The sequence below is a fragment of the Bubalus bubalis genome, chromosome 9, assembly GCF_019923935.1.
Source record: "Bubalus bubalis isolate 160015118507 breed Murrah chromosome 9, NDDB_SH_1, whole genome shotgun sequence".
NCBI lineage: Eukaryota > Metazoa > Chordata > Mammalia > Artiodactyla > Bovidae > Bubalus > Bubalus bubalis.
The window spans coordinates 50,551,082-50,576,589 of record NC_059165.1 but is presented as its reverse complement, the minus strand read 5'-3'; the positions used below and the strand labels follow the sequence as shown (position 1 = coordinate 50,576,589).

The following is a 25,508-nucleotide window of genomic DNA, read 5'->3' as shown; positions in this document are numbered from 1 at the left end:
ATAAAATGGACAACTTGGAAGAAGAAATGGACAAATTCTTAGAACTGAACCAAGAAGAAATAGAAAATATGAACAGACCAATCACAAGCACAAAAATCGAAACGGTAACCAAAAATCTTCAGCAAACAAAAGCCAAGGGCTAGATGGCTTCACAGGTGAATTCTACCAAATGTTTAGAGAAGAGCTAACATCAATATGCCAGCAAATTTGGAAAACTCAGCAGTGGCCACAGGACTGGAAAAGGTCAGTTTTCATTCCAATCCCAAAGAAAGGCAATGCCAAAGAATGCTCAAACTACTGCACAATTGCACTCATCTCACACGCTAGTAAAGTAATGCTTAAAATTCTCCAAGCCAAGCTTCAGCAATATGTGAATCGTGAACTTCCTGAGGTTCAAGCTGGTTTTAGAAAAGGCAGAGGAGCCAGAGATCAAATTGCCAACATCTGCTGGATCATGGAAAAAGCAAGAGAGTTCCAGAAAAGCATCTATTTCTGCTTTATTGACTATGCCAAAGCCTTTGACTGTGTGGATCACAATAAACTGTGGAAAATTCTGAAAGAGATGGGAATACCAGACCACCTGATCTGCCTCTTGAGAAATTTGTATGCAGGTCAGGAAGCAACAGTTAGAACTGGACATGGAACAACAGACTGGTTCCAAATAGGAAAAGGAGTACCTCAAGGCTGTATATTGTCACCCTGCTTATTTAACTTCTATGCAGAGTACATCATGAGAAACGCTGGACTGGAAGAAACACAAGCTGGAATCAAGACTGCCGGGAGAAATATCAATAACCTCAGATATGCAGATGACACCACCCTTATGGCAGAAAGTGAAGAGGAACTAAAAAGCCTCTTGATTAAGGTGAAAGTAGAGAGTGAAAAAGTTGGCTTAAAACTCAACATTCAGAAAACGAAGATTATGGCATCTGGTCCCATCACTTCATGGGAAATAGATGGGGAAACAGTGGAAACAGTGTCAGACTTTATTTTGGGGGGCTCCAAAATCACTGCAGATGGTGACTGCAGCCATGAAATTAAAAGATGCTTACTCCTTGGAAGGAAAGTTATGACCAACCTAGATAGCATATTGAAAAGCAGAGACATTACTTTGCCAACAAAGGTCCGTCTAGTCAAGGCTATGGTTTTTCCTGTGGTCATGTATGGATGTGAGAGTTGGACTGTGAAGAAGGCTGAGCTCCAAAGAATTGATGCTTTTGAACTATGGTGTTGGAGAAGACTCTTGAGAGTCCCTTGGACTGCAAGGAGATCCAACCAGTCCAACCTGAAGGAGATCAGCCCTGGCATTTCTTTGGAAGGAATGATGCTAAAGCTGAAACTCCAGTACTTTGGCCACCTCATGCAAAGAGTTGACTCATTGGAAAAGACTCTGATGCTGGGAGGGATTGGGGGCAGGAGAGAAGGGGATGACAGAGGATGAGATGGCTGGATGGCATCACTGACTCGATGGACATGAGTCTGAGTGAACTCGGGAGTTGGTGATGGACAGGGAGGCCTGGCGTGCTGCAATTCATGGGGTCATAAAGAGTTGGACACGACTGAGTGACTGATCTGATCTGATCTGAACATCTATCCTGATCAAACTCTTCCAGAAAAGTGCAGATGAAGGAAAACTCCCAAATTCGTTCTACGAGGCCAACATCACCCTGATACCAAAACCAGACAAAGATGCCACAAAAAAAAGAAAATTATAGATTAATATCACTGATGAACATAGATGCAAAGATCCCTAACAAAATTCTAGCAAACAGAATCCAACAACACATTAAAAAGATCATATATTATGATCAAGTCAGCTTTATCCAAGGGATGCAAAGATTCAATATATACAAATCAACCAATGTGATACACCATATTAACAAACTGAAAGATAAAAACCATATGATCATCTTAGTAGATGCAAAGAAAGCCTTTGACAAAATTCTATACTCATTTATAATAAAAACTCTCCAGAAAGCAGGCATAGAAGGAACAAAGCTCAACATAATAAAGGCCATATACAGCAAACTCACAGCAAACATTATCCTCAATGGTGAAAAACTGAAAGCATTTCCTCTAAAATCAGGAACAAGACAAGGGTGCCCACTCTTACCACTATTATTCAACATAGTTTTGGAAGTCCTAGCCACAGCAATCAAAGAAGATAAAGAAATTAAAGAAATCCAGATTGGAAAAGGAGTATAACTCACTGTTTGCAGATGATATGATTCTCTACATAGAAAACTCTAAAGATGCCACTAGAAAATTACTAGAGCTAATCAATGAATAAAATCCCAGAATATAAAAGTAATACACAGAAATCTCTTCCATTTCTATGTACTAACAATGAAAAATCAGAAAGAAATTAAGGAATCAATCCCATTCATCATTGCAACAAAAAGAATAAAATACTTAGGAATGCTGCTGCTGCTGCTAATTCGCTTCAGTTGTGTTAGGAATAAATTTACCTAAAGAGACAAAAGACCTGTGTGCAGACAACTATAAGACACTGATGAAAGAAATCAAAGACAACACAGAGATGAAGTGATACACCATGTTCTTGGATCAGAAGAATTAATATGGTAAAAATTACTATACTACCCAAAGCAATCTATACATTCAATGCAATCCCTATCAAACTACCAACAGTATTTTTCACAGAGCTAGAACAAATAATTTCACAATTTGTATGGAAACACAAAAGACCACAAATAGCCAAAGCAATCTTGAGAAAGAAGAATGGAACTGGAGCAATAAACCTGCCTGACTTCAGACTATACTACCAAGTTACAGTCATTAATACTAGCACAAAAACAGAAATACAGCCTAATGGAACAATATAGAAAGTCTGGAGATAAATCCACACACCTGTGGATTTGACAAAGGTCAAATCTTTGATAAAGGAGGCAAAAATATACAGTGGAGAAAAGAATCTTTTCAACAAGTGGGGCTGGGAAAACTGGTTAACCATATGTAAAAGAAAGAAAATAAAACACTTCTAACACCATACACAAAAATAAACTCAAAGTGGATTAGAGACCTAAATGTAGGACCAGAAACTGTAGAACTCTTAGAGGAAAACATGCAGAACACTGACATAAATCACAGATCTTTATAAATTCCATTCATAAAGATCCTTTATGAATGGAAATAAAAACCAAAATAAACAAGTGGGACTTATTTAAAATAATATAAATTTAAAAGCTCTTGCATAATGAAGGAAACTATAAGCAAGCTGAAAAGACAACCCTCAGAATGAGAGAAAATAACAGCAAGTGAAGCAACTGACAAAGAATTAATCTCCAAAATATACAAGCAACTCATTCAGCTCAAAACCAGAAAAACAAACAACCCAATTAAAACATGGGCAGAAGACTTCCACAGGCATTTATCCAAAGAATACATACAGATGGCTAATAAACACATGAAAAGATGCTCAACATTGCTCATTATTAGAGAAATGCATATCAAAATTACAATGAGGTATCATCTCACACCAGTTTAAATGACAATCATCAAAAAGTCTACAAACAACAAATGCTAGAGAGAGTATGACGGTGGGAATGCAAACTGATACAACCACTATGGAGAACAGTATGGAGATTCCTTAAAAAACTAGGAATAAAACTCCCATATGACCCAGCAATCCTACTACTGGGCATATGCACTGAGGAAACCATAACTGAAAAAGACACATGTACCTCAATGTTCACTGCAGTACTATTTACAATAGCTAGGACATGGAAGCAACGTAGATGTCCATCAGCAGATGAATGAATAAGGAAGTTGTGGTGCATATACATAATGGAATACAACTCAACTATAACAGATTTGAGTCAGTTCTAATGAGGTAGATGAACCTAGAGCCTATTATACAGAGTGAAGTAAGTCAGAAAGAGAAAGACCAATATCATATATTAACACATATATAAGAGGTGGCAAGAATACACAGAAGAACTGTACAAAAAAGATCTTCATGACCCAGATAATCACGATGGTGTGATCACTGACCTAGAGCCAGACATCCTGGAATGTGAAGTCCAGCAGGCCTTAGAAAGCATCACTACGAACAAAGCTAGTGGAGGTGATGGGATTCCAGTTGAGCTATTTCAAATCCTGAAAGATGATGCTGTGAAAGTGCTGCACTCAATATGCCAGCAAATTTGGAAAACTCAGCAGTGGCCACAGGACTGGAAAAGGTCAGTTTTCATTCCAATCCCAAAGAAAGGCAATGCCAAAGAATGCTCAAACTACCGCACAATTGCACTCATCTCACATGCTAGTAAAGTAATGCTCAAAATTCTCCAAGCCAAGCTTCAGCAATACGTGAACCGTGAACTTCCTGATGTTCAAGCTGGTTTTAGAAAAGGCAGAGGAACCAGAGATCAAATTGCCAACATCCGCTGGATCATGGAAAAAGCAAGAGAGTTCCAGAAAAACATCTATTTGTGCTTTATTGACTATGCCAAAGCCTTTGACTGTGTGGATCACAATAAACTGTGGAAAATTCTGAAAGAGATGGGAATACCAGACCACCTGATCTGCCTCTTGAGAAATTTGTATGCAGGTCAGGAAGCAACAGTTAGAACTGGACATGGAACAACAGACTGGTTCCAAATAGGAAAAGGAGTACCTCAAGGCTGTATATTGTCACCCTGCTTATTTAACTTCTATGCAGAGTACATCATGAGAAACGCTGGACTGGAAGAAACACAAGCTGGAATCAAGACTGCCGGGAGAAATATCAATAACCTCAGATATGCAGATGACACCACCCTTATGGCAGAAAGTGAAGAGGAACTAAAAAGCCTCTTGATTAAGGTGAAAGTGGAGAGTGAAAAAGTTGGCTTAAAACTCAACATTCAGAAAACGAAGATCATGGCATCTGGTCCCATCACTTCATGGGAAATAGATGGGGAAACAGTGGAAACAGTGTCAGACTTTATTTTGAGGGGCTCCAAAATCACTGCAGATGGTGACTGTAGCCATGAAATTAAAAGACGCTTACTCCTTGGAAGGAAAGTTATGACCAACCTAGATAGCATATTCAAAAGCAGAGACATTACTTTGCCAACAAAGGTCCGTCTAGTCAAGGCTATGGTTTTTCCTGTGGTCATGTATGGATGTGAGAGTTGGACTGTGAAGAAGGCTGAGCGCCGAAGAATTGATGCTTTTGAACTGTGGTGTTGGAGAAGACTCTTGAGAGTCCCTTGGACTGCAAGGAGATCCAACCAGTCCAACCTGAAGGAGATCAGCCCTGGCATTTCTTTGGAAGGAATGATGCTAAAGCTGAAACTCCAGTACTTTGCCCACCTCATGCGAAGAGCTGACTCATTGGAAAAGACTCTGATGCTGGGAGGGATTGGGGGCAGGAGGAGAAGGGGACGCCAGAGGATGAGATGGCTGGATGGCATCACTGACTCGATGGACTTGAGTCTGAGTGAACTCCGGGAGTTGGTGATGGACAGGGAGGCCTGGCGTGCTGTGATTCATGGGGTCGCAAAGAGTCGGACACGACTGAGCGACTGAACTGAACTGAAGGGAATCTACAAAGATAGTACCAAAGATCCTAAGTGCAGGGCAGCAAAGGAGACACAGACATAAAGAACAGACTTTGGGACAGTGGGAGAAAGAAAGGGGTGGGATGATTTGAGAAAATAGCATTAAAACATATACATTACCATATATAAAACAGATAGCCAGTGGGAGTTTGATGTATGATTCAGGGAACCCAAAGCCTGTGCTCTATGACAACTTGGAGGGATGGGGTAGGCAGGAAGGTGGGAGGAGGGTTCAGGAGGGAGGGGTCACATGTATGCCTATGGCCAATTCATGCTGATGTATGGCAGAGGCCATTGTTATATTGCAAAGCAATTATCCTCCAATTAAAATAAATAAATTAATTAAAAACAAAAAGAACAAGAAAAATCACTTGAAACAACAAAACAATAAAACAGACCTCTCCAGTCAACTAGATCCCAAGTTCAAGAAGGAGGCAATAAAAATGCCAAAGGAATTAAGAAAGATTATCAACAGAAATGCATATTACTGTAACAATGAACTGGAAACTATAAAGAGGAACCAATCAAAACCAGACAACTGAATTGCCAAGATAAACATTAAGCTAAAAGCAATGAATAAGACAAAGATACCATGAAAAAAGAAAATCACTGGCCAATATCACTGATAACATAGATGCAAAAATCCTCAACAAAATAATAGCAAGCCAAATCCAACAATACATTAAAAGGATCCTACACCATGATCAACTGGGATTTCTCCCAGGGATGCAGGGATTTTTCAATCCACAAATCAATCAGTGTGATACACTTCAAAAAAAATTGAAGAATAATCATATCATCATCTCAATAGATGCAGAAAAACCTTTTAACATATAACAGGAACTCTCCAGAAAGTAGACTTAGAGGGAACATACCACAACATAATCACAAGCTGGAATCAAGATTGCTGGAAGAAATATCAATAACCTCAGATATGCAGATGATACCACCCTAATGGCAGGAAAGCACAGAGGAACTAAAGAGCATCTTGATGAAGGTGAAAGAGGATAGTGAAAAGCTGGTTTAAAATTCAACATTCAAAAAACTAAGATTATGGCATCCTGTCCCATCATTTCATGGCAAATAGATGGGCAAACAATGGAAAAAGTGGCAGATTATATTTTCCTGGGCTCCAAAATCACTGCGGATGGTGATGACAGCCGTGAAATTAAAAGATGCTTGACCCTTTGAAGAAAAGCTATGACAAACCTAGACAGCATATTAAAAAGCAGAGACATCACTTTTCCAATAAAGGCAAAGCTATGGTTATATCCCAAGTCTGTATAGTCCAACCTATGGTTTTTCCAGTAGTCATGTATGGGTGTAAGAGTTGGACCATAAAGAAGGCTGAGTGCCAAAGAATTGATGCTTTTGAACTGTGGTGCTGGAGAAAAACTCTTGAGACTCTCCAACAGCAAGGAGATCAAACCATAGAAATGGAATGGAAATCAACCCTGAATATTCATTGGAAGGACTGATGCTGAAGCTGAAACTCCAATACTTTTGTCACCTGATGTGAAGAGCTGATGCACTGGAAAAGACCCTGATGCTGGGAAAGATTTAGGGCAGGAGAAGGGAGTGACAGAGGATGAGATAGTTGGATGGCATCACTGACTCAATGAACATAAGTTGGAGCAAACTCTGGGAGACAGTAAAGGATAGGGAAGCCTAGAGTGCTGTAGTCCATGGGGTCACAAAGAGTTCCATGTGACTTTGCAAATAAACAACAACATATATGTCATATACAACCTACAGTTAACATAATACTCAATAGCAAAAAGCTGCAAGCATTTCCTCTAAGATCAGGAACAAGACAAGGATGCCCACTCTTACCACTTTTATTCAACATAGTTTTGGAAGTCCTAGCCACAGCAATCAGAAAAGAAAAAAATTAAAAGGAATTCAAATTGCAAAAGAGGTTAAACTGTCACTGTCTGTACATGGCATACTATGCACAGAAAATTCCAGTGATGTTACCAGAAAACTACAAGAGCTCATCAATGAGTTTGGCAAAACTGCAGGTTACAAAATTAATACACATAAATCTGTTACACTTCTATACACTAGTGATGAAAGATAAGAAAGAAATTAAGGAAACAATCCCATTTATCACCACCTCAAAAAGTATACCTAGAAATAAATCTACCTAAGGAAATGAAAGACCTTTGTACTATAAGACACTGATGACAGAAATCAAAGAGGACACAAACAGATGGAAAGATATACCATGTTCTTCGATTGGAAGAATCAATATTGTCAAAATGACTGTACTACCCAAGGCAATCTCAGATTCAATGTCATCCCTATCAAATTACCAATGGCATTTTTTACAGAACTAGAAAAATTTTTAATTTATATGGAGACACAAAAGACCCTCAATAGCCAATGTAATCTTGAGAAAGGAAAATAGAATGGGAGGAATCAGGTGCCTGGACTTCAGACTATACTACAAAGCTACAGTAACCCAAACAGTATGGTACTGGTACCAAAAAACCCCACAGAAATATAAATCAATGGAACAGGACAGAAAGCCCAAAAATAAACCATGCATACCTGGTCAATTAATCTACAACAAAGGAAGCAAGACTATACAATGGAGGAAAGACAGTCTCTTCAATAAATGGTGCTGGGAAAACTGGACAGCTCCATGGGAAAATAAATAAATAAATAATCACAATGCTCTTCAGTATCATACAGAAAAAATAAATTCAAAGTAGACTGAAGACCTAAATGTAAGACTGGACAGTATAAAACTCTTAGAAGAAAATATAGGCAAATACTCACTGACAGAAATTGCAGCACTATCTTTTTCAATCCATCTCCAAGACTAATGGAAATAAAAACAAAAACAAGTGGGACCTAATTAAACTCAAAAGCTTTTGCAGAGCAAAGGAAACCATAAACAAAACAAAAAGACAACTCACAGAATGGGAGAAAATATTTGCAAATAGTGTGACCAACAAGGGATTAGTCTCCAGAATTTACAAACCGCTCATGAGGCTTTAACAGCATAAAAACAAACCAATCAAAAAAATGGGCAGAAGATCTAAACAGGCATTTCTCCAAAGAAGAAAGACAGATGACCAAGAGACACATGAAAAGATGTTCAACATCACTAATTAGTAGAGAAATTCAAATCAAAACTACAACAAGATATCACCTAACCCCAGTCAGAAGGGCCATCATCAAAAAATCTATAAATACAGTATGGTACTGGCACAAAGACAGAAATATAGATCAATGGAACAAAATAGAAAGCCCAGAGATAAATCCACGCACATATGGACACCTTATCTTTGACAAAGGAGGCAAGAATATACAATGGATTAAAGACAATCTCTTTAACAAGTGGTGCTGGGAAATCTGGTCAACCACTTGTAAAAGAATGAAACTAGAACACTTTCTAACACCATACACAAAAATAAACTCAAAATGGATTAAAGATCTCAACGTAAGACCAGAAACTATAAAACTACTAGAGGAGAACATAGGCAAAACACTCTCTGACATACATCACAGCAGGATCCTCTATGACCCACCTCCCAGAATATTGGAAATAAAAGCAAAAATAAACAAATGGGACCTAATTAACCTTAAAAGCTTCTGCACATCAAAGGAAACTATTAGCAAGGTGAAAAGACAGCCTTCAGAATGGGAGAAGATAATAGCAAATGAAGCCACTGACAAACAACTAATCTCGAGAATATAGAAGCAACTCCTACAGCTCAACTCCAGAAAAATAAATGACCCAGTCAAAAAATGGGCCAAAGAACTAAATAGACATTTCCCCAAAGAAGACATACAGATGGCTAACAAACACATGAAAAGATGCTCAACATCACTCATTATCAGAGAAATGCAAATCAAAACCACTATGAGGTACCATTTCACACCAGTCAGAATGGTTGCGCTCCAAAAGTCTACAAGTAATAAATGCTGGAGAGGGTGTGGAGAAAAGGGAACCCTCTTACACTGTTGGTGGGAATGCAAACTAGTACAGCCACTGTGGAGAACAGTGTGGAGATTCCTTAAAAAACTGGAAATAGAACTGCCTTATGATCCAGCAATCCCACTGCTGGGCATACACACTGAGGAAACCAGAAGGGAAAGAGACACGCATACCCCAATGTTCATCACAGCACTGTTTATAATAGCCAGGACATGGAAGCAACCTAGATGTCCATCAGCAGACGAATGGATAAGAAAGCTGTGGTACATATACACAATGGAGTATTACTCAGCCATTAAAAAGAATACATTTGAATCAGTTCTAATGAGGTGGATGAAACTGGAGCCTATTATACAGAGTGAAGTAAGCCAGAAAGAAAAACACCAATACAGTATACTAACGCATATATATGGAATTTAGAAAGATGGTAACAATAACCCTGTGTACGAGACAGCAAAAGAGACACTGATGTATAGAACAGTCTTATGGACTCTGTGGGAGAGGGAGAGGGTGGGAAGATTTGGGAGAATGGCATTGAAACATGTAAAATATCATGTATGAAATGAGTTGCCAGTCCAGGTTCGATGCACGATACTGGATGCTTGGGGCTGGTGCACTGGGACGACCCAGAGGGATGGTATAGGGAGGGAGGAGGGAGGAGGGTTCAGGATGGGGAACACATGTACACCTGTGGCTGATTCATTTTGATATTTGGCAAAACTAATACAATTATGTAAAATTTAAAAATAAAATAAAATTTTAAAAAAATCTATAAATAATAAACACTGGAGATAGCATGGAGAAGAGGGAACCCTCTTATACTGTCGCTGCAAATGTTAACTGGCACAGTCACGATAGAGAACAGTATGGAGGTTCCTTAAAAACTAAATGTGGAATCACCATATGATCTGCAATCCCACTCCTGGGCATATATCCAGAGAAAACCACAATTCACAAAAGCACATGTGCCCAGTGTTCACTGCAGCACCACTTACAATAGTTAGAGACACGAGGCGACCTAAGTGTCCGTAGACAGAGGAATGGACAAAAAAGATGTGGTGCATAAACGCAATGGAATATTACTCGGTCATAAAAGAGAATGAAATGTTGCCCATTGCAGCAACACAGAGGGACCTAGAGCATATCACAACATGTGAGGTAACTCAAAGACAAATATTATATCACTTATATATGAAATATAAAAAATAATACAAATGAATCTATTTACAGAACAGAAACAGACTCACAAATATAATTTTAAAAAACACCTAAGCTTATCAAAAGGGAAAGGGAGTTGGGGGAAAAATAAATGAGTAGTTTGGGATTAATAGACACATATTTTACATAAAATAGATAAGGAACAAAGATTTACTGTATGACACAGGGAACAACTTTAATACCTTGTAATAACCAATAATGAAAAATAATCTGAATAAAAAATAATATTACATATAATTGAATAACTTTGCTATACACCCAAAACACAATATTGTAAACCAACTATACTTCAATTTAATAATCATAGTAATAGTTCCTCATTATTAAGTACCAAGAGTACGCCAAGTTCTTTTTTATTACTAAACTTTTTACTTTGTATTGGAGTGTAGCTGATGAAATGTGCCAAGTTCTATGCTAAGGACTTTCCGCCCATCATCTCATTTAGGCCTCTGTTAACAACCCAAGAGGTGTCATTATTCTTACCTGCATCTCATGAGGAGGAAGCAGCGTTAAAGAGGATGCATAATAACTGTGGCGGTGCCAGGAGCCAATTCCTACCTCTCTGACTGAAGAAATCAGTTCAACCACTCTTATCAGGTAGGATGCTTTCAGTTGCAAGTAAAGAGTACCTTCTTAGGGATGTCCCTGATGGTCCAGTGGTTAAGAATCCACCCTGCAATGCAGGGGATGCAGGTTTGATCCCTGATTGGGGAAGTAAGATCCCATATGCCTCAGAGCAACTAAGCCTGAGTGCCGCAAGCACTGAACCCACATGCTCTAAAGCCCACACCCCAGAACTAGAGAATCTGCACCACAACGAAGATCCCCGATGATACAATGAAGATCCTGCATGCTGCAACTAAGAACTGATGCAGCTAAATAAATACGTATTTTTTTTAAGTATCTTCTTAAAAGTGGCTTTAACAATGAGAACACATTACCTTGCCAACTAGAAAGAGGTCCCAGGTGCAGGGCTAGTCGATTCAGCAGCTCAGTGATACTGCTGGGAGCCCAGATTCTTGGCATTGCTCCACTCCACCATCCTCAGGTGTGAATCCTCATGTCCTCCCACAATCACACTGAGAAACAGGACAGAAATTTCCCTCTGTGTGTCTCTTTTAAGCAGACAAACCTTCCCAGAAGTCCTCAGTAGGCTTCTCTGCAGGTTCTGCTGGCAGAGCTACAAAATAGGCCCATGCCCTTGAAGCAAAAACAGCTGCTATCTGCTTTTTGCATTTCAGACTCAATAGTGGGAGGCTGATGCCCTGCTGGTAAAGAAGAAAGACAGGGCAGACGGAGAATAGCCTCTGGGTTAAGCAATCACAGGGTTTCAACCACAGTCACTCTCTCCCTCAGAGAATCACAATGCACCTTACAAGAAGTTCTATGAAGTTCTTTTTGTGACATAAGTAAAAAACGTTACTTTATTATATCCATTCTAAGATATAAACTTTTTTTTCACGTTTTAACGTCTATGATGATGAGATGTGGCTTAAAAGGAGCTCCTTTCCTGACTTCTCATTCTATGATTCCTCTAAGTATCACCCCCATCATAGCCCCTTGAGACAGGTGGCTAAAATGTATAAAAGGAAACTCAAGAATGTTTCCTTGCTACACACACACTCAGAAAATATTTGTTTATGGAGCATCTGCTGTGAGGCAGGAGCACTAAGGACACAACTGTGTGCAGGTCAGGTGTGAACTCTCATGTAGCTCTAGTCTTAAAGAGGAAACAAGACTGTAAACAAGTGAACAGAAAAAGAGAAGAAGACAGAGCAGTGCTCTGACTGAAGGATGACAACGAAGTGCCCAAGGGAAAAGCGTTTTAGGCACAGAGAGCAGTGTATGTAAAGGCACTGAGGTGACTAAGAGCTTGATGTATCTAGAACTAAACTACAAGGGAGAGACGCAAAGGAAGGGGAGCTGGAGGGCAGGCAGAGACCAGAATATGCAACAGGCCTGGAAGGACGCCTCGCAGTCACGCAGGCTGCGTGAAGATCGTCTGGCTTGCACTGTGGCTGTACCTACCAGAAGCAGGGAGAAATAGAAGTTCTAAGTCTAGCTACTCAAAGTGTGGCTCCAACCAGCAGCACTGGAGTCACCAGGGAGCTTGTGACAAATGCAGAATCTCAGGCTCCACTCCCAACCTACCCAATCCAAACCCAGATTTTAATAAGACCGCCGGGCGCTTCACACACATAGTGAAGTTTGAGAAGTGCTGCTTTAAACCATCTTTCTATTTTGGACAGGGATGGCAACATTTTGTGTCTGACTTCCTCAAGTTCTAGAAGGGAGCCCTTTCCCTGTGCACATGACTTCTCTGGACACTGGAGGGCAACCTTACATTAATAAAGCAGAACTCAAACTAGGGGCCACAGAAATCACAGAAAGTTAGAGCTTAAAGACAAGGCAATGGCTGCATTTTGCAGCCACAGAAACAGGCCCACTGAGCATTGAGCAGAACAAGACAAGCCGCCAGCTCTCCTGCACCCAGAGCTGTTCGTCCTCACGAGGCACCTGGTGCGGAAACCCGAGCACCGGCTGTGGACGGTGTCAGCAGCTGCAGCTGGCCACTGAACAGAGCCAAATGTGGAGAAGGGCTTGGAATTCAAGGGCAACAAAGCACTGCTAAAATTCACAGCAATTATGAAGTGAGTTTGCAGAGTTACGCCAACTCTGTTAATGCCCCATGTGTAATTAAATTTTAAATACTTCATTCCACATCAGATGTCAAGTTGCTAAAACTCTTGATCACATCGCGATAAACATCTGCTTTTACGTACAGAGCTGTGAGCCACTGCCAAGCTATTCAGAAGCCCTAGAGCAAGACTAAATAAATAAAATCCAGAAGCCGTGATGACTAGGGCTGGCCTCTATCACCCAAGCATCCACATGCCTCTTCACCTGGCCTCCAATGTGATTTTTGGCACAGGAGCACAGGCAGAAAAACCAAAGGCCTGCAGTCGCGCCCATGGTTAGTCCTTGAGGTAAATGAGGGCCAAATGTACAGATGAATCAGGTCAAAAAATTAAGGTGACATCTATGCCCATGTCCAAAAGTGCTTCCTCCTTGGGGGAAACTGTCCTAGTGTTTCTCAAATTTCAGTCACTCAAACACCACCTCCACAATTTTCATCATTTATTAATATTTACTTAATGCTATTTATGTGATACTTTTCTTTCAATTGATTCACTCCTGACTTTTCTTTTTATCAGTATCAAATAAGGACCAACTTTATGCTTTTAATACAAATTCAGATCAATTCATAACTCTCCAAATATGTTGGCCCGAGTCACATCTAAACCTACCTTACATATTCACCACGAGCCTGAATTCCACCCTTTGCAAATTATTGTTCCCTTTGACATAAGTGAGAGCAGAGGAAAGACATGTATCCCCTCAGTCTCTTCATGATGACTGTTCTTTAGGGAACCAAAGGAAAAAAAATCTGAAGATGCTTCAGGGAAAAGAAAACACAAGTACTCTGACAATCAAGCAGGGCCGAGTTAACCCCACCCCACCTCAGGGAGCCAAAACTCGCATATTGCACCAGCCTGTTCCCAGGACATCATGTCCAAGGACTTCCTGTTTGCTACGGCTTTCACTGGACCCATCCCTCTCTCTGCTGCTCTGGGTTGTGAGGACTTGCCTACTTGGGCACCACTGTGACCTGTGGCAGGAACATGACAGCACCACGGCTAGACTCCGCCTCCCTGAGTACGAACCTCAGCCTCTCCATTTACCTGGAGGGTTATGGGCTCAAGTGTATCCCCCCACAATTTATATGTTGAAGCCCTAACCCCAGTTCCCCAGAATATGGCTGTATTTGAGATAGAGCCTCGAAAGAGGTGATAAGTCAAAATGAGGCAGGAGGATGGGCCCGATTCCAATCTGACTGGTGTCCTTATAAGAAGGACAGAGGGAGAGATGCCAGGAATGTAGGTACACAGAGGAAAGACCATGTGATGAGGCAGCAGGAGGGTCACCACCTGCAAGCCAAGGGGAAAAGCCTCAGAGGAGAGTAACTGCTGACACCTGGCTTGGGGACTTCCAGCCTCCAGAACCAGAAGAAAATAAATTCCCATTGTTTAAGCCACCCAGTCTGTGGTATTTTGTTACAACAACAATAGCAAACTAATACACCACATGAAATGAGACTTTCAAGACAGGACAAACAGCACTTATTTCATTAGATGGTAAGGACTGAATGATGTGCTTCAGGCACAGTACCTGGCTGCAAGGGCGGGGGCGGGGGGGGGGTGGTTTCTCAGCATCTCCCTCATTCTTAGATCAGGTGCGTTGCCCTTACCTGAATTCCCACCAGCAGTAAAGGTGTGCAGACCTCGAGCCTTGGGGCCTTTTTGCCACAGATTGAGACACCACCGGAAGATGAAAACTGAACAGAGGAGGGTGGAGTCAGGAGATGGAAAGAAAGTAGCAATCACTTTGTGTTCCTGAATCTGAGCTTATCTTAAATCCAACTTCACCTTTCAAATCCCCAGTTACCTTCTGAGTTAATAATTTATTAATTCCTTTTCTGGTTTTAGCTGGTTTGAGTTGTTATTATATCACTTGCATCAAAGGAGTTGTGACAAACACACTGGCTCCCAGAGTGAATTAATAACGTCAGCTTTGCCGTGTTAGGGAAATCACGCGATCCCAGTTTCAGTAGTGCCTATATCGGCTCCTGCAGGAACAAGAGATAGGCCATGTGACTCTCTAGGGAAGCACTTGTGAGGAGTCAAAACGTGCCTCAGTCATGAAAAGTGCTTGTAGGACCTGGACCAAAGGCCTTCTTGCTCCCAAAGCCCTCCTTTGGATAAAGACTTTATTGTCATACAAAAGAAATGTGCCCAAGACTCAGGTCTTGCCTAATTGAATCAGGAGAAAGCAATTCGTCCTTCTGACAAAGTAACAGCACTATTTAATTTTTAAAAACATAACTACAAATTGCTACCCCTTCTCAGACCCTGTGGGTAACAGGAGCTGAAAGCACCATAGTCCTCGTATCCGAGGGTATCAGGTGTCCCCACAGGGAAGGAGGAAGCTGGCAGAATTTACCCCATTTCCAATGGTCTGGCTTACACAAAACTCCCTGCAGGGGGCAGCCTGGATGTGCGGCTGAGAGTTCAGTGTTCCTTAATATTTCCATAAGCATCTGACAATGTCTCCAGAGGAAATGCACATTGATTACAATAACTTGTACTTTTACACTAAGCACTTTACAAACTTCACTTAATCCTCTGGGTACTACTTTCATCCTCATTTTACAGATGAGGAAACAGCCCTTAATACATAATCCATTCAAGGTTTCACAGCTGTATGTCACAGAAGTCTAAAGCCCTTGGCACCACTCCCCAATTCTGCCTCTGAGATCTTTTGTGATTCCAGGCAAGCTTTCTTCCCCTTTTGGCTTCAGTCCTCATTGGACAAACAAAGGGACCAGCCTGGCTAAAGTCCTGGGCTCCTCTCAGCTCTAAAGTTCTTCTAGTTCCAAGGTTAAGAAATTCACTTTGCACTTTGCACTCTGCACCCTGGCATCAGCCTGCATGCTAGAGATGAAGAGGGGGAAGATAGTGCACCCTTTCAAAAGAGAGTTAGTCCCTGCTGCAGGGTTAAAGGATGGGCATCACCTTGGCCCCCAGGTAGAGGCGCCCAGCTGGACAGACTCTCTAGAAGTCTTCATGGGCCCACAGTTTTTCTCAGGGTTCCTGTATGCCAGTTTTAAGCCCACAGGGGTATTTTAGTTGGCCCTTGCAATGTTTTAAAACAATTGGACTTATTTACCAACATTTTAAAATCAAAAGCTGAAATCTGGATTCCTGGGTTTTCCTGAAAAGTCTGAAGAGCTGGCCACACTGCACTGATTTGCTGGCTCCTGGCATTCAGATGGAACAAGAGTGCTGTGCTTTTCCAGCTGGTCGGCTCACATACACACCTCCCGTGACTGGTCCTGAGGGTAATTCTGCCTGTGAGCCTCACTTAAGGAGCCAAGGGTGCTCTTTTCCTGAAGGATCCTAGGGGTGGGGATGTGCAGCACTGGGGCACAAGAACAAATGCTCCTTTTCCAGCAGACACAACAGTGCTCTGGGCTCTGTGACAGCTGACACCGAACCTGTGGCCTGGGTGCAGGTAGGAGCCTGGTGCCTTGGAACAAAAACCAGAAAGTGCAACAAAAGAAGAGGTGTTCATCCAGCCATGAAACTCTCCTTCCCCAGTAGCCACCACTCAGACCTCTATCTGCTTTCTGGGGCCCAGGGTGGACCAACAGCCATGTGTGATTTCCCTGGATAGGGGCTATAATGGTGACATTGTGCTGAGTGGAACAAGAGAGGTTTTCATCCATCGACCAGCACTGGGCAGACACTCAAGCAAGGGGCTCTGGGGCTCACCCTGCACAAATGAGTTTGGGAGTGGGGCCCTGAGCCAATGAGAAGCCCCATGGATTGGGCTGCATGTCCACAGTGGCAGGCAGTGGGAAGGGAAGCAGAGAGGCAATGCTCCCAGAACACGTCACTGCTATCTCATTTTCCTCTACAAATAAATAAGCAAATAAACAATCTCAGAGGATAAAGGAGATCACCCCCCAAGACACCCACATTAATAGAAACCTCCTGAGTCCTAGAGCATTTATTCACTGACACCTGACAATACTTGCTACCACTTAATAGTTTCCAGACACTGTGCTAGGCTGTAGGGATCTAACAACAAGTAAGACACAAAACCCACTTGCATAGTGCTTGCAGTCTAGGGGGCCAAGAAGAGGTAAAGAGAGAAGTAGGAATTTAAACACTGATGACGGGAGAAATATCAATAACCTCAGACATGCAGATGACACCACCCTTATGGCAGAAAGTGAAGAGGAACTAAAAAGTCTCTTGATGAAAGTGAAAGTGGAGAGTGAAAAAGTTGGCTTAAAGCTCAACATTCAGAAAACGAAGATCATGGCATCCGGTCCCATCACTTCATGGGAAATAGATAGGGAAACAGTGGAAACAGTGTCAGACTTTATTCTGGGGGGCTCCAAAATCACTGCAGATGGTGACTGTAGCCATGAAATTAAAAGACGCTTACTCCTTGGAAGGAAAGTTATGACCAACCTAGATAGCATATTCAAAAGCAGAGACATTACTTTGCCAACAAAGGTCCGTCTAGTCAAGGCTATGGTTTTTCCTGTGGTCATGTATGGATGTGAGAGTTGGACTGTGAAGAAGGCTGAGTGCCAAAGAATTGATGCTTTTGAACTGTGGTGTTGGAGAAGACTCTTGAGAGTCCCTTGGACTGCAAGGAGATCCAACCAGTCCAACCTGAAGGAGATCAGCCCTGGCATTTCTTTGGAAGGAATGATGCTAAAGCTGAAACTCCAGTACTTTGGCCACCTCATGCGAAGAGTTGACTCATTGGAAAAGACTCTGATGCTGGGAGGGATTGGGGGCAGGAGGAGAAGGGGACGCCAGAGGATGAGATGGCTGGATGGCATCACCGACTCGATGGGCGTGAGTCTGAGTAAACTCCAGGAGTTGGTGATGGACAGGGAGGCCTGGCGTGCTGCAATTCATGGGGCAATTCATGGGGTCGCAAAGTGTCAGACATGACTGAGCGACTGAACTGAACTGACCCAATGGAAGAACTGAGAGTAACATAGTAACAGAGTCAGTTCAAGAATCCAGATCTGAACCCCAATTGGTGGTTTTTTTTACTTTTCCCAGGGTCTCCTGAGATCACTACTCTGTGGAATGGCGGGCTGGAGCTTAGAGAGGAATGTACCCCAGATACTATAATGCGGAATCTGAACTCTGCACTGACAGCAAAGGAAAGCCATCAAATACTTTTAAGGGGGATCTGACTAGAACCATGGAATGGTCGCTGTGGTAGCCATGATGGAAGCAGACCTAGAGGCAAAGTGATAGATTAAAAGGCTAAAAGTATGTTTCTCTCACTGGGACAAAGAACATTTAGCCTCTAAATTTTTCTTTCCTTGGGCTTCCCAGTTCCACCTGATAAGCTAAGAATGAGAATGGGGATTATCAGTTGTTTTCACAAGACTAAGAGCATGTGGGAGCTGAAAGCTTTTTTCCTGGAATTGTTCAGTGGGACCAAATTTGATATCTTTTTACAGAGCTAGAACTCTTAACACAGACTTCTTTAGACAAGCACCAGGCAAACCTGGAAAACTTACTACAGCAATAAGAAAAGGGAATATATGAGGCAGATCCTAAAAATCCTTTCCAGAGAACTGCATTCACAAAGGGAAGGGGAAAGGGGAGGAGAAAACCAGGCAAAGGCACCCACAACCTCCATCCCCATTCCAGCACCGCCCACCCGATACCCTATAATCTGGCCAAGCCAAACTGCTTTGCAGACACATCCTGCAGTTTTCTATCTCTATGTCTTTGATCTCACTGTTTTCTCTGTCTGTAATGTTATCTCCTCATTACAGGCTCCCCAAGTGTCTGTCATCCACTATTGTCTCCATGATCAGTAAGAAATTCCTGCTTCATCTTACTGAATTCCAAGAGAGCTTTATATTTCCTCTGGTACTTATCACATAATAATTTTTAATTAAATTATTTTATGCATATTTACCTCCTCTACTAGATTGGAAACTCATAAACGATGGAGATCATTTCTACTTAGCATTGAAAGTGAAGTCACTCAGTCGTCTCCGACTCTTTGCGACCCCATGGACTATAACCCACCAGGCTCCTCCATCCATGGAATTTTCCAAGCAAGAGTACTGGAGTGGGTTGCCATTTCCTTCTCCAGGGGATCTTTCCGACCCAGGGATCGAACCTGGGTCTCCTGCATTGCAGGCAGACACTTTACTGTCTGAGCCACAGGGAAGTAGTTCTCCCAATAGAAATTGGCACACAATGCAACAAATATTGCTAAGTAGACTAATCAAAAATAGGGGTAGTTTTTAATGGTGTCTATGGGCCTATGTAAAGGAAAAGTACAGAAAAAAATATGTAGTTATTCCTTGTTCTAAAGCCACAGCCTTCTCATCCACTCCATTCAGTTCCCCAACAGCAACCAAGCTGTAGTCAATTTAGTCAACAGTGCCACCTACTGGGCACTGTGGGTAATTATTAAACCAGAACCACTACATCTTCACAGCTACTTCTTTACTGTTAATCCTTAGGAAAACTGCACAGATTATGTTTTCCCATTTTTACATTTTTCCTAGACCCCATTTTTACATCTTTCCTAGCCCACATTTCCCATTTTACATCTTTCCTAGCTCAGTTAATCTCATTCCATATAGCATTTCATATCTGCATATAAATTCCCCTTAGCTTTTATTCTTCTGTTCCAATTCTCTGATAAACTTCCAGAGTCTAAAAGTTTCTTAAAGCTTCTAAAAGTTCTAAGCCCTCCATCTGTTCCAGCAATAGCTGCATTTTATACATTTTTAAAATTTACTTCAAATGAAATATTGTGTTTTTTAAAGTAGTAAATGAGCTAGACTGGGAACTTAACTACAATTTATAGCCTTGTTTTCAAGTGTTTCAGAATTAAAACAGTGAACTTTTAGAAGTTAATTCACTTATAAATTGTTGGTTGTCTGCTTTAGAATTTAAACTGACCTTTTCAAACTGGAAAAGTGGGCAAGAACAAAGAGGAACTTGGAAAATAATAATGGCTCACATTTTTATAGCTATTTATGGTTTACAAAGTGGGTTTGTACCATCATGTCATTTGCCCTCCCCAAAGCCTTGCGAGGTCAGTAAGAGTTTTCCCATAGCACAGATGAGCAAGCAAGCTTCATAGGCTTAAAGTTACACATTTTGTAAGCAGCAGAGCAAGAGCTCAAACACAAGTTTTCAGGCTTCAATCCCATTGTTTTTCCACTACACCATATTTCCTCTGGGCTCACACACAGATATATTAAACAAACTACTGATGCAATTTGGTGAAGCAAGGGCTAACTAATTTCAACTTGCCTATCAAAGCAATGGAGGAAATATTACCAGTCCAGGAAAAGGCAGGATGCTCTTTCCCAGGTCCTTCCTTGAGCCTTTGCACAAGATGGTCCCAATGCTAGAATGTTCTATGTAAAGGAGTGGCCTAGCCAAAACTTCAAACTGTGGTCTGGCCTATCTTGGGGAGGAGAAGTATTTAGAAGAATAATTAAGCCTTGAGTTCACTTTTGGCCTTAGACATTTCACTATAATCGGTTTGGACCTACTTTCACAGAGACACACCAAAAAGACAGAAGATGCTGACATTCTTCATACAGCTTTAAACTTAAATCCCATTCCTGACCACACTGCTGCTGCTGGTCATAGCAATATTTCTCTACATCCTGTAATTATTTAAGGAAGAGCACACTTAACGTTGCATTGCCCTTATATGCTAAAAATGTGTTCATTTCCACAATTTTTAACACTCCATGTTGGCATTCTTCAAGATTCAGTACACTGGGAACCTCAAAAGTTTAATGTGTCCCAAGCCACTGCCCACCTTTTACCAATCCTTTCTCTCCTTTTCCTAGGTCATTTTTAAAAGATCTTTATTATTCCACTCCTCTTTTACACCATTATTGGCATGGTGTCTGGTCCACTGTCTGGCTCTAGAAGGTGCTCAGGAAAGACATGTTTAATGAAGAAGATAAACCCAAAGACACGAAATGTGTGGCGACAGCAGGCAGAGATTTCTGACTCTACTGTTAAAAAACATATTCTAACAGTTTGGACAATCTGAAAATGGACTCGGCTAGAAGTGCGGTAGTAAGCTTCTCGTCACCAGCGGAATGCAAGCAGAGCTCAACAGTGCCTTGGTCTGGGCAGGAGTGGGATGCGCGTGGGTACGGGCATGAAGGAAAGCGTGAACCGGCATGTAGGTCCTCTAGTAGCCCCTCCACAGAGGGGCGCCAGGACTTGTGAAAAGCAGGGCGTGGCAAGGGTGTGTGGGGATAAGGGACACCCGCGGCCCAGGGGGCCAGGCGGGCTCCGGGTCTATTCCGGGAGCCGAGCGCAGGGGCGGGCGCGGGCGGGCGGGGGCGCCGGGCGAGCATCCTGTCGGGGGAGGGGACGCGCGGAGGGCGCTCCCGCGGGGCCGGGGCCGGACTGCAGAGTGCCGCGCCGACCGCTGCCAGGCCCGCCGGAGGCACCGAGCTCTGCCGCGCTATCGCCGGCGCCATGGACCGAGGCCGGGGTAAGAAGAAACGCGGCGCCCACACTTGTTGCTTTGCAGGGCGGTAAGGGGAGAACCGCGCGATCTAAAAGCCAGAGAGGAGGAGGCAGAGACTAGCGGGTTGGGCCGGGCCGAGGAGTGTGGGGGCGAGGAGGAAGGGAGAAGCTGGGGGCCGAAGACCCGGCGCTGTGTGGACAGGTGCCTCCTGTGCCCGGGCTGCTAGGGGTCTGCTAGGGGGACTTATGTCCCGGACTTGAGTTGCCTCCAGTGTGTGAAACCAGAGTTTTCATACACTCGGAGCCTTAACTTTATGAAAGATCCCGAAAAGGACTCCTGAGGAAGGGAAGCTCCTCTCACCCCATCCCAACCCCCTCCACCAAGGGTAGAATAGAGTTAACAAGTCACACTCTTGAAAACAACAGGGCGGGTTAAGCCCCTACTATTCACACGCTGAGAAGCCCCAGGAGACAGAAGTGTGTGCAGCTACCCAGGGTGTCAGGAGGAGGAGCTGCAGGAGTGCCTGTGGGTGCCCGCATGGGTGTCCCATCCCTGGCTCTGAGCCTGACAAGCCGTGTGACCTTAGCCCACCCTCTTTCTCTCTGGGTTGAACTGGATTGTCTCTGAGACCTCTTCTTACCTGGACAGTTGAAGAGTTGAAGAGTTTTTAAGAAAGTTTCACAGACGTGGTGGGGGTGCTTGTTGAAACTGCAACCAACAGGAGCATAGAGAGAGCATTTGTGGGGGGCGCATTCATGGGAAGCTATGCTTAAATAAAGGCCTGGACACCTCAATGGGCTTGTAGCTGTTAAAAAAAAAAAAGTGGCTTGCTTGAACGTGGGGGCAGTGACAAAGGCTGGGAACCGGAACACCAGTGTCACGACGCCCCACCTCTGGAAACTGAGGAGCCCACAAGTGTGAATGCACTTGGCAAACTGGCAAGTGCTGCCAACATGATAAGTATCATTATTCTTGCTGTTGTTATTATTATTAGTAGTGGAAAATTCCTCCCCTTCCCTACATAATCTTACACGCTTCCCCCATCTGCCTGTTTGCTGCAGTGAGACCTCCAAGGGGAAAAAAGGAGTGCCCAGGGGTGTGGAAGCAATGAGGAAGGGCACTGGGGGCAGGTGTCATGGTAACCCCCCCGCACTCCTCTTACGGGTACAGCCAGAGTTCAGAGGGCTGCAGGGGACCCCAGACTTCCAATTCAAGGTGCTGGGGACAGCTTCCCCACTCACACCATCTCTAGCACAAAGTGCTACATCAACCCTTTCCTATTAGGAGTTGGAAAGTCAGGCAGAAAATGGGGGGGCTTCCTCTATAAAGCAGTTCTTACCTGTTAACTGACTCCTGGACAAGTGTGCACAGAGCATACACACTTGTCGGGGAGAGAAAAAGACAGCAGAGGTGCCTCTAATGTCCCCCATCCCCATCTCCCACACTGTACGTTTAAAGCAAACAGCACTGCCCTCCACCGCATCAACCTCACATGGTGCTAAATACCACCTTGTCCCCAGTACAAAATCCCCAGTACAAAAATCCATACCTAGCCTACCCAGAGTTGTAGAAAGCAGACTATGCCCTCCTTTAACAGTCCAGCTTAATATGCTTAATAACTGATACCTCACTAAAGAAGGCTGCTTCCAGACCACTCTTCCTAGGATGCCAGACTTCCCCAGGAATCTGTTAGTACTCAGAATGCTCTAGGGCTCTGCCCCTCTCCCCTGCTGCAGGCCTCCCTAGCCTACTTTCTCTCTCCTTCATAGCTCTCGTCACGATGTGCCATTCCTCTAAGAGTCAGTTATCCGACTACGTGTTCGGTGTCTACCTAGCCGGTCAGAATGTAAGCTTCAGGAAGGCTGGGAGTGGATCTGGGCAGCCACCCTGCTGACAGCACTGCCTGGCACCCAGTCGGTGCTCACGAACAGTGGTCGAGTAGTTCACTAACAACATGAAGCACACCTTATAGTGCACCCCAAATTGAACAGTTGTAATGCTGATTTTGAAAGATACATACCACTAAATCCTCACATCAGAACAGTGCTTCGTGACTTGCAAAGGCCTCCTCAAATGCAAGTGAAATGAATGACGCACACAGGACAAGGTCATCTGTCTAGAAACTCAGTGGTCTACCCTGAGAAATTACTGCAAAAACTGTAGGAATTAAAGCACACACAACTGCATATGAACTAGAATACAAAATTTGTGTGGGTTTTTAAGATAAAATGTGAGTCTTTACAAATCATTCTGGTGGAAATTTGCTGTGCCCATATCCCCAGGAGGGTGTGAGCACTCTCTTCTGTTGTCAGTTCAGTTCAGTCGCTCAGTCGTGTCCGACTCTTTGCGACCCCATGAATCGCAGCACGCCAGGCCTCCCTGTCCATCACCAACTCCCGGAGTGCACTCAGACTCACGTCCATTGAGTCGGTGATGCCATCCAGCCATCTCATCCTCTGTCGTCCCCCTTCTCCTCCTGCCCCCAATCCCTCCCAGCATCAGAGTCTTTTCCAATGAGTCAACTCTTCGCTTGAGGTGGCCAAAGTACTTGGAGTTTCAGCTTTAGCATCATTCCTTCCAAAGAACACCCAGGACTGATCTCCTTTAGGATGGACTAGGTTGGATCTCCTTGCAGTCCAAGGGACTCTCAAGAGTCTTCTCCAACACCACAGTTCAAAAGCATCAATTCTTCGGTGTTCAGCTTTCTTCACGGTCCAACTCTCACATCCATACATGACCACTGGAAAAACCACAGTCTTGACTAGACAGACCTTTGTTGGCAAAGTAATGTTGTTAGGGAGGTTTTAAGAAGCACAGGTCTCATTTCACCCTCATACCTACCGTGTGAAGAGTGAGACTGTCATGCCCAGCGAAGGAAGCCACAATTCACTATTAATAACAGTAACAACTGAAATCATCAGGGTATTATCATGAGCCAGGCAACATGCTCAGCTCTTTTCATGGCTTCTCTTGGAACAAGCAATGGGACAGGGCTATGACTGGGTACTATTGTTAATCCCTACCTCACAGGAAGGCAGGTCTAGCAGTGTATTAGTCAGCTACGGCTGCCATAACAAAATACCACAGATTCGGTGGCTCAAACAACAGATTTATTTCCTTACAGTTAAGGAAGCTAGAAGTCCAAGGTCATGGTGCCATCTGGGTAGATTTCTGGTGAAGCCTCTCATCCAGGCCTGTATATGGCAGCCTTCCCACTCTGTCCTCACATGGCCTCTTCCCTGTGCACAGACAGAAAGAGACAGAGATTGCTGGTATCACTTCCTCTTCCTAGAAGGTCATCAGTCCTATTGGATTAGGGCCCACCTTTATGACCTCATTTAACCTGAATTACCTCCTTAAGTGCCCTATCTCCAAATGCAGTCACACCGGGAGTTAGAATTTCCACACTTTGGTGTATGGATCTGAGGTAGGGGCACAGTTCAATCCGTAACAGCAGGATTAGGGCACTGCCATTAGCTTGTACAGTCACTCATCGTGTGAGAGACAGAGCTGGGTTTGAACCTAAGTCCTGATCTTAAACTGGCTGCTGGCTGACTCCACAGTGGCAGGTGACCTGCCCAAGCCCTAGAACAGAACAGGACTTGGACACCGCATCTCCTTACCGCAGGTCCAGGCACCTCCATCAC

At 43.2% G+C, this 25,508-nt stretch overlaps 1 protein-coding gene and 1 long non-coding RNA gene across 6 annotated transcripts in view; one reads left to right on the top strand and one right to left on the bottom strand.

The window, feature by feature from the left end:
• The window catches only part of LOC102404464, a 30,706-nt gene extending 15,299 nt beyond the window's left edge, over window positions 1-15,407 (bottom strand). For 3 of the 5 annotated variants that reach the window (XR_003111350.3, XR_006553311.2, XR_003111351.3), the window contains exon 1: window positions 15,038-15,407. This is a non-coding gene — a long non-coding RNA (uncharacterized LOC102404464). Of the gene's footprint in view, window positions 1-11,669; window positions 11,988-15,037 lie in introns of those variants that run through there. The other 2 variants (XR_003111348.3, XR_006553310.2) reach the window with 1 other exon arrangement.
• Window positions 15,408-21,653: 6,246 nt separating this feature from the next.
• The window catches only part of AFAP1L1 (actin filament associated protein 1 like 1), a 73,734-nt gene continuing 69,879 nt past the window's right edge, over window positions 21,654-25,508 (top strand). Inside the window, exon 1 of the mRNA XM_025292446.3 lies at window positions 21,654-21,885. Coding sequence (XP_025148231.2) covers window positions 21,870-21,885 — 16 coding nt within the window. The 5' untranslated portion in view covers window positions 21,654-21,869. The remainder of the gene's footprint in view (window positions 21,886-25,508) is intronic.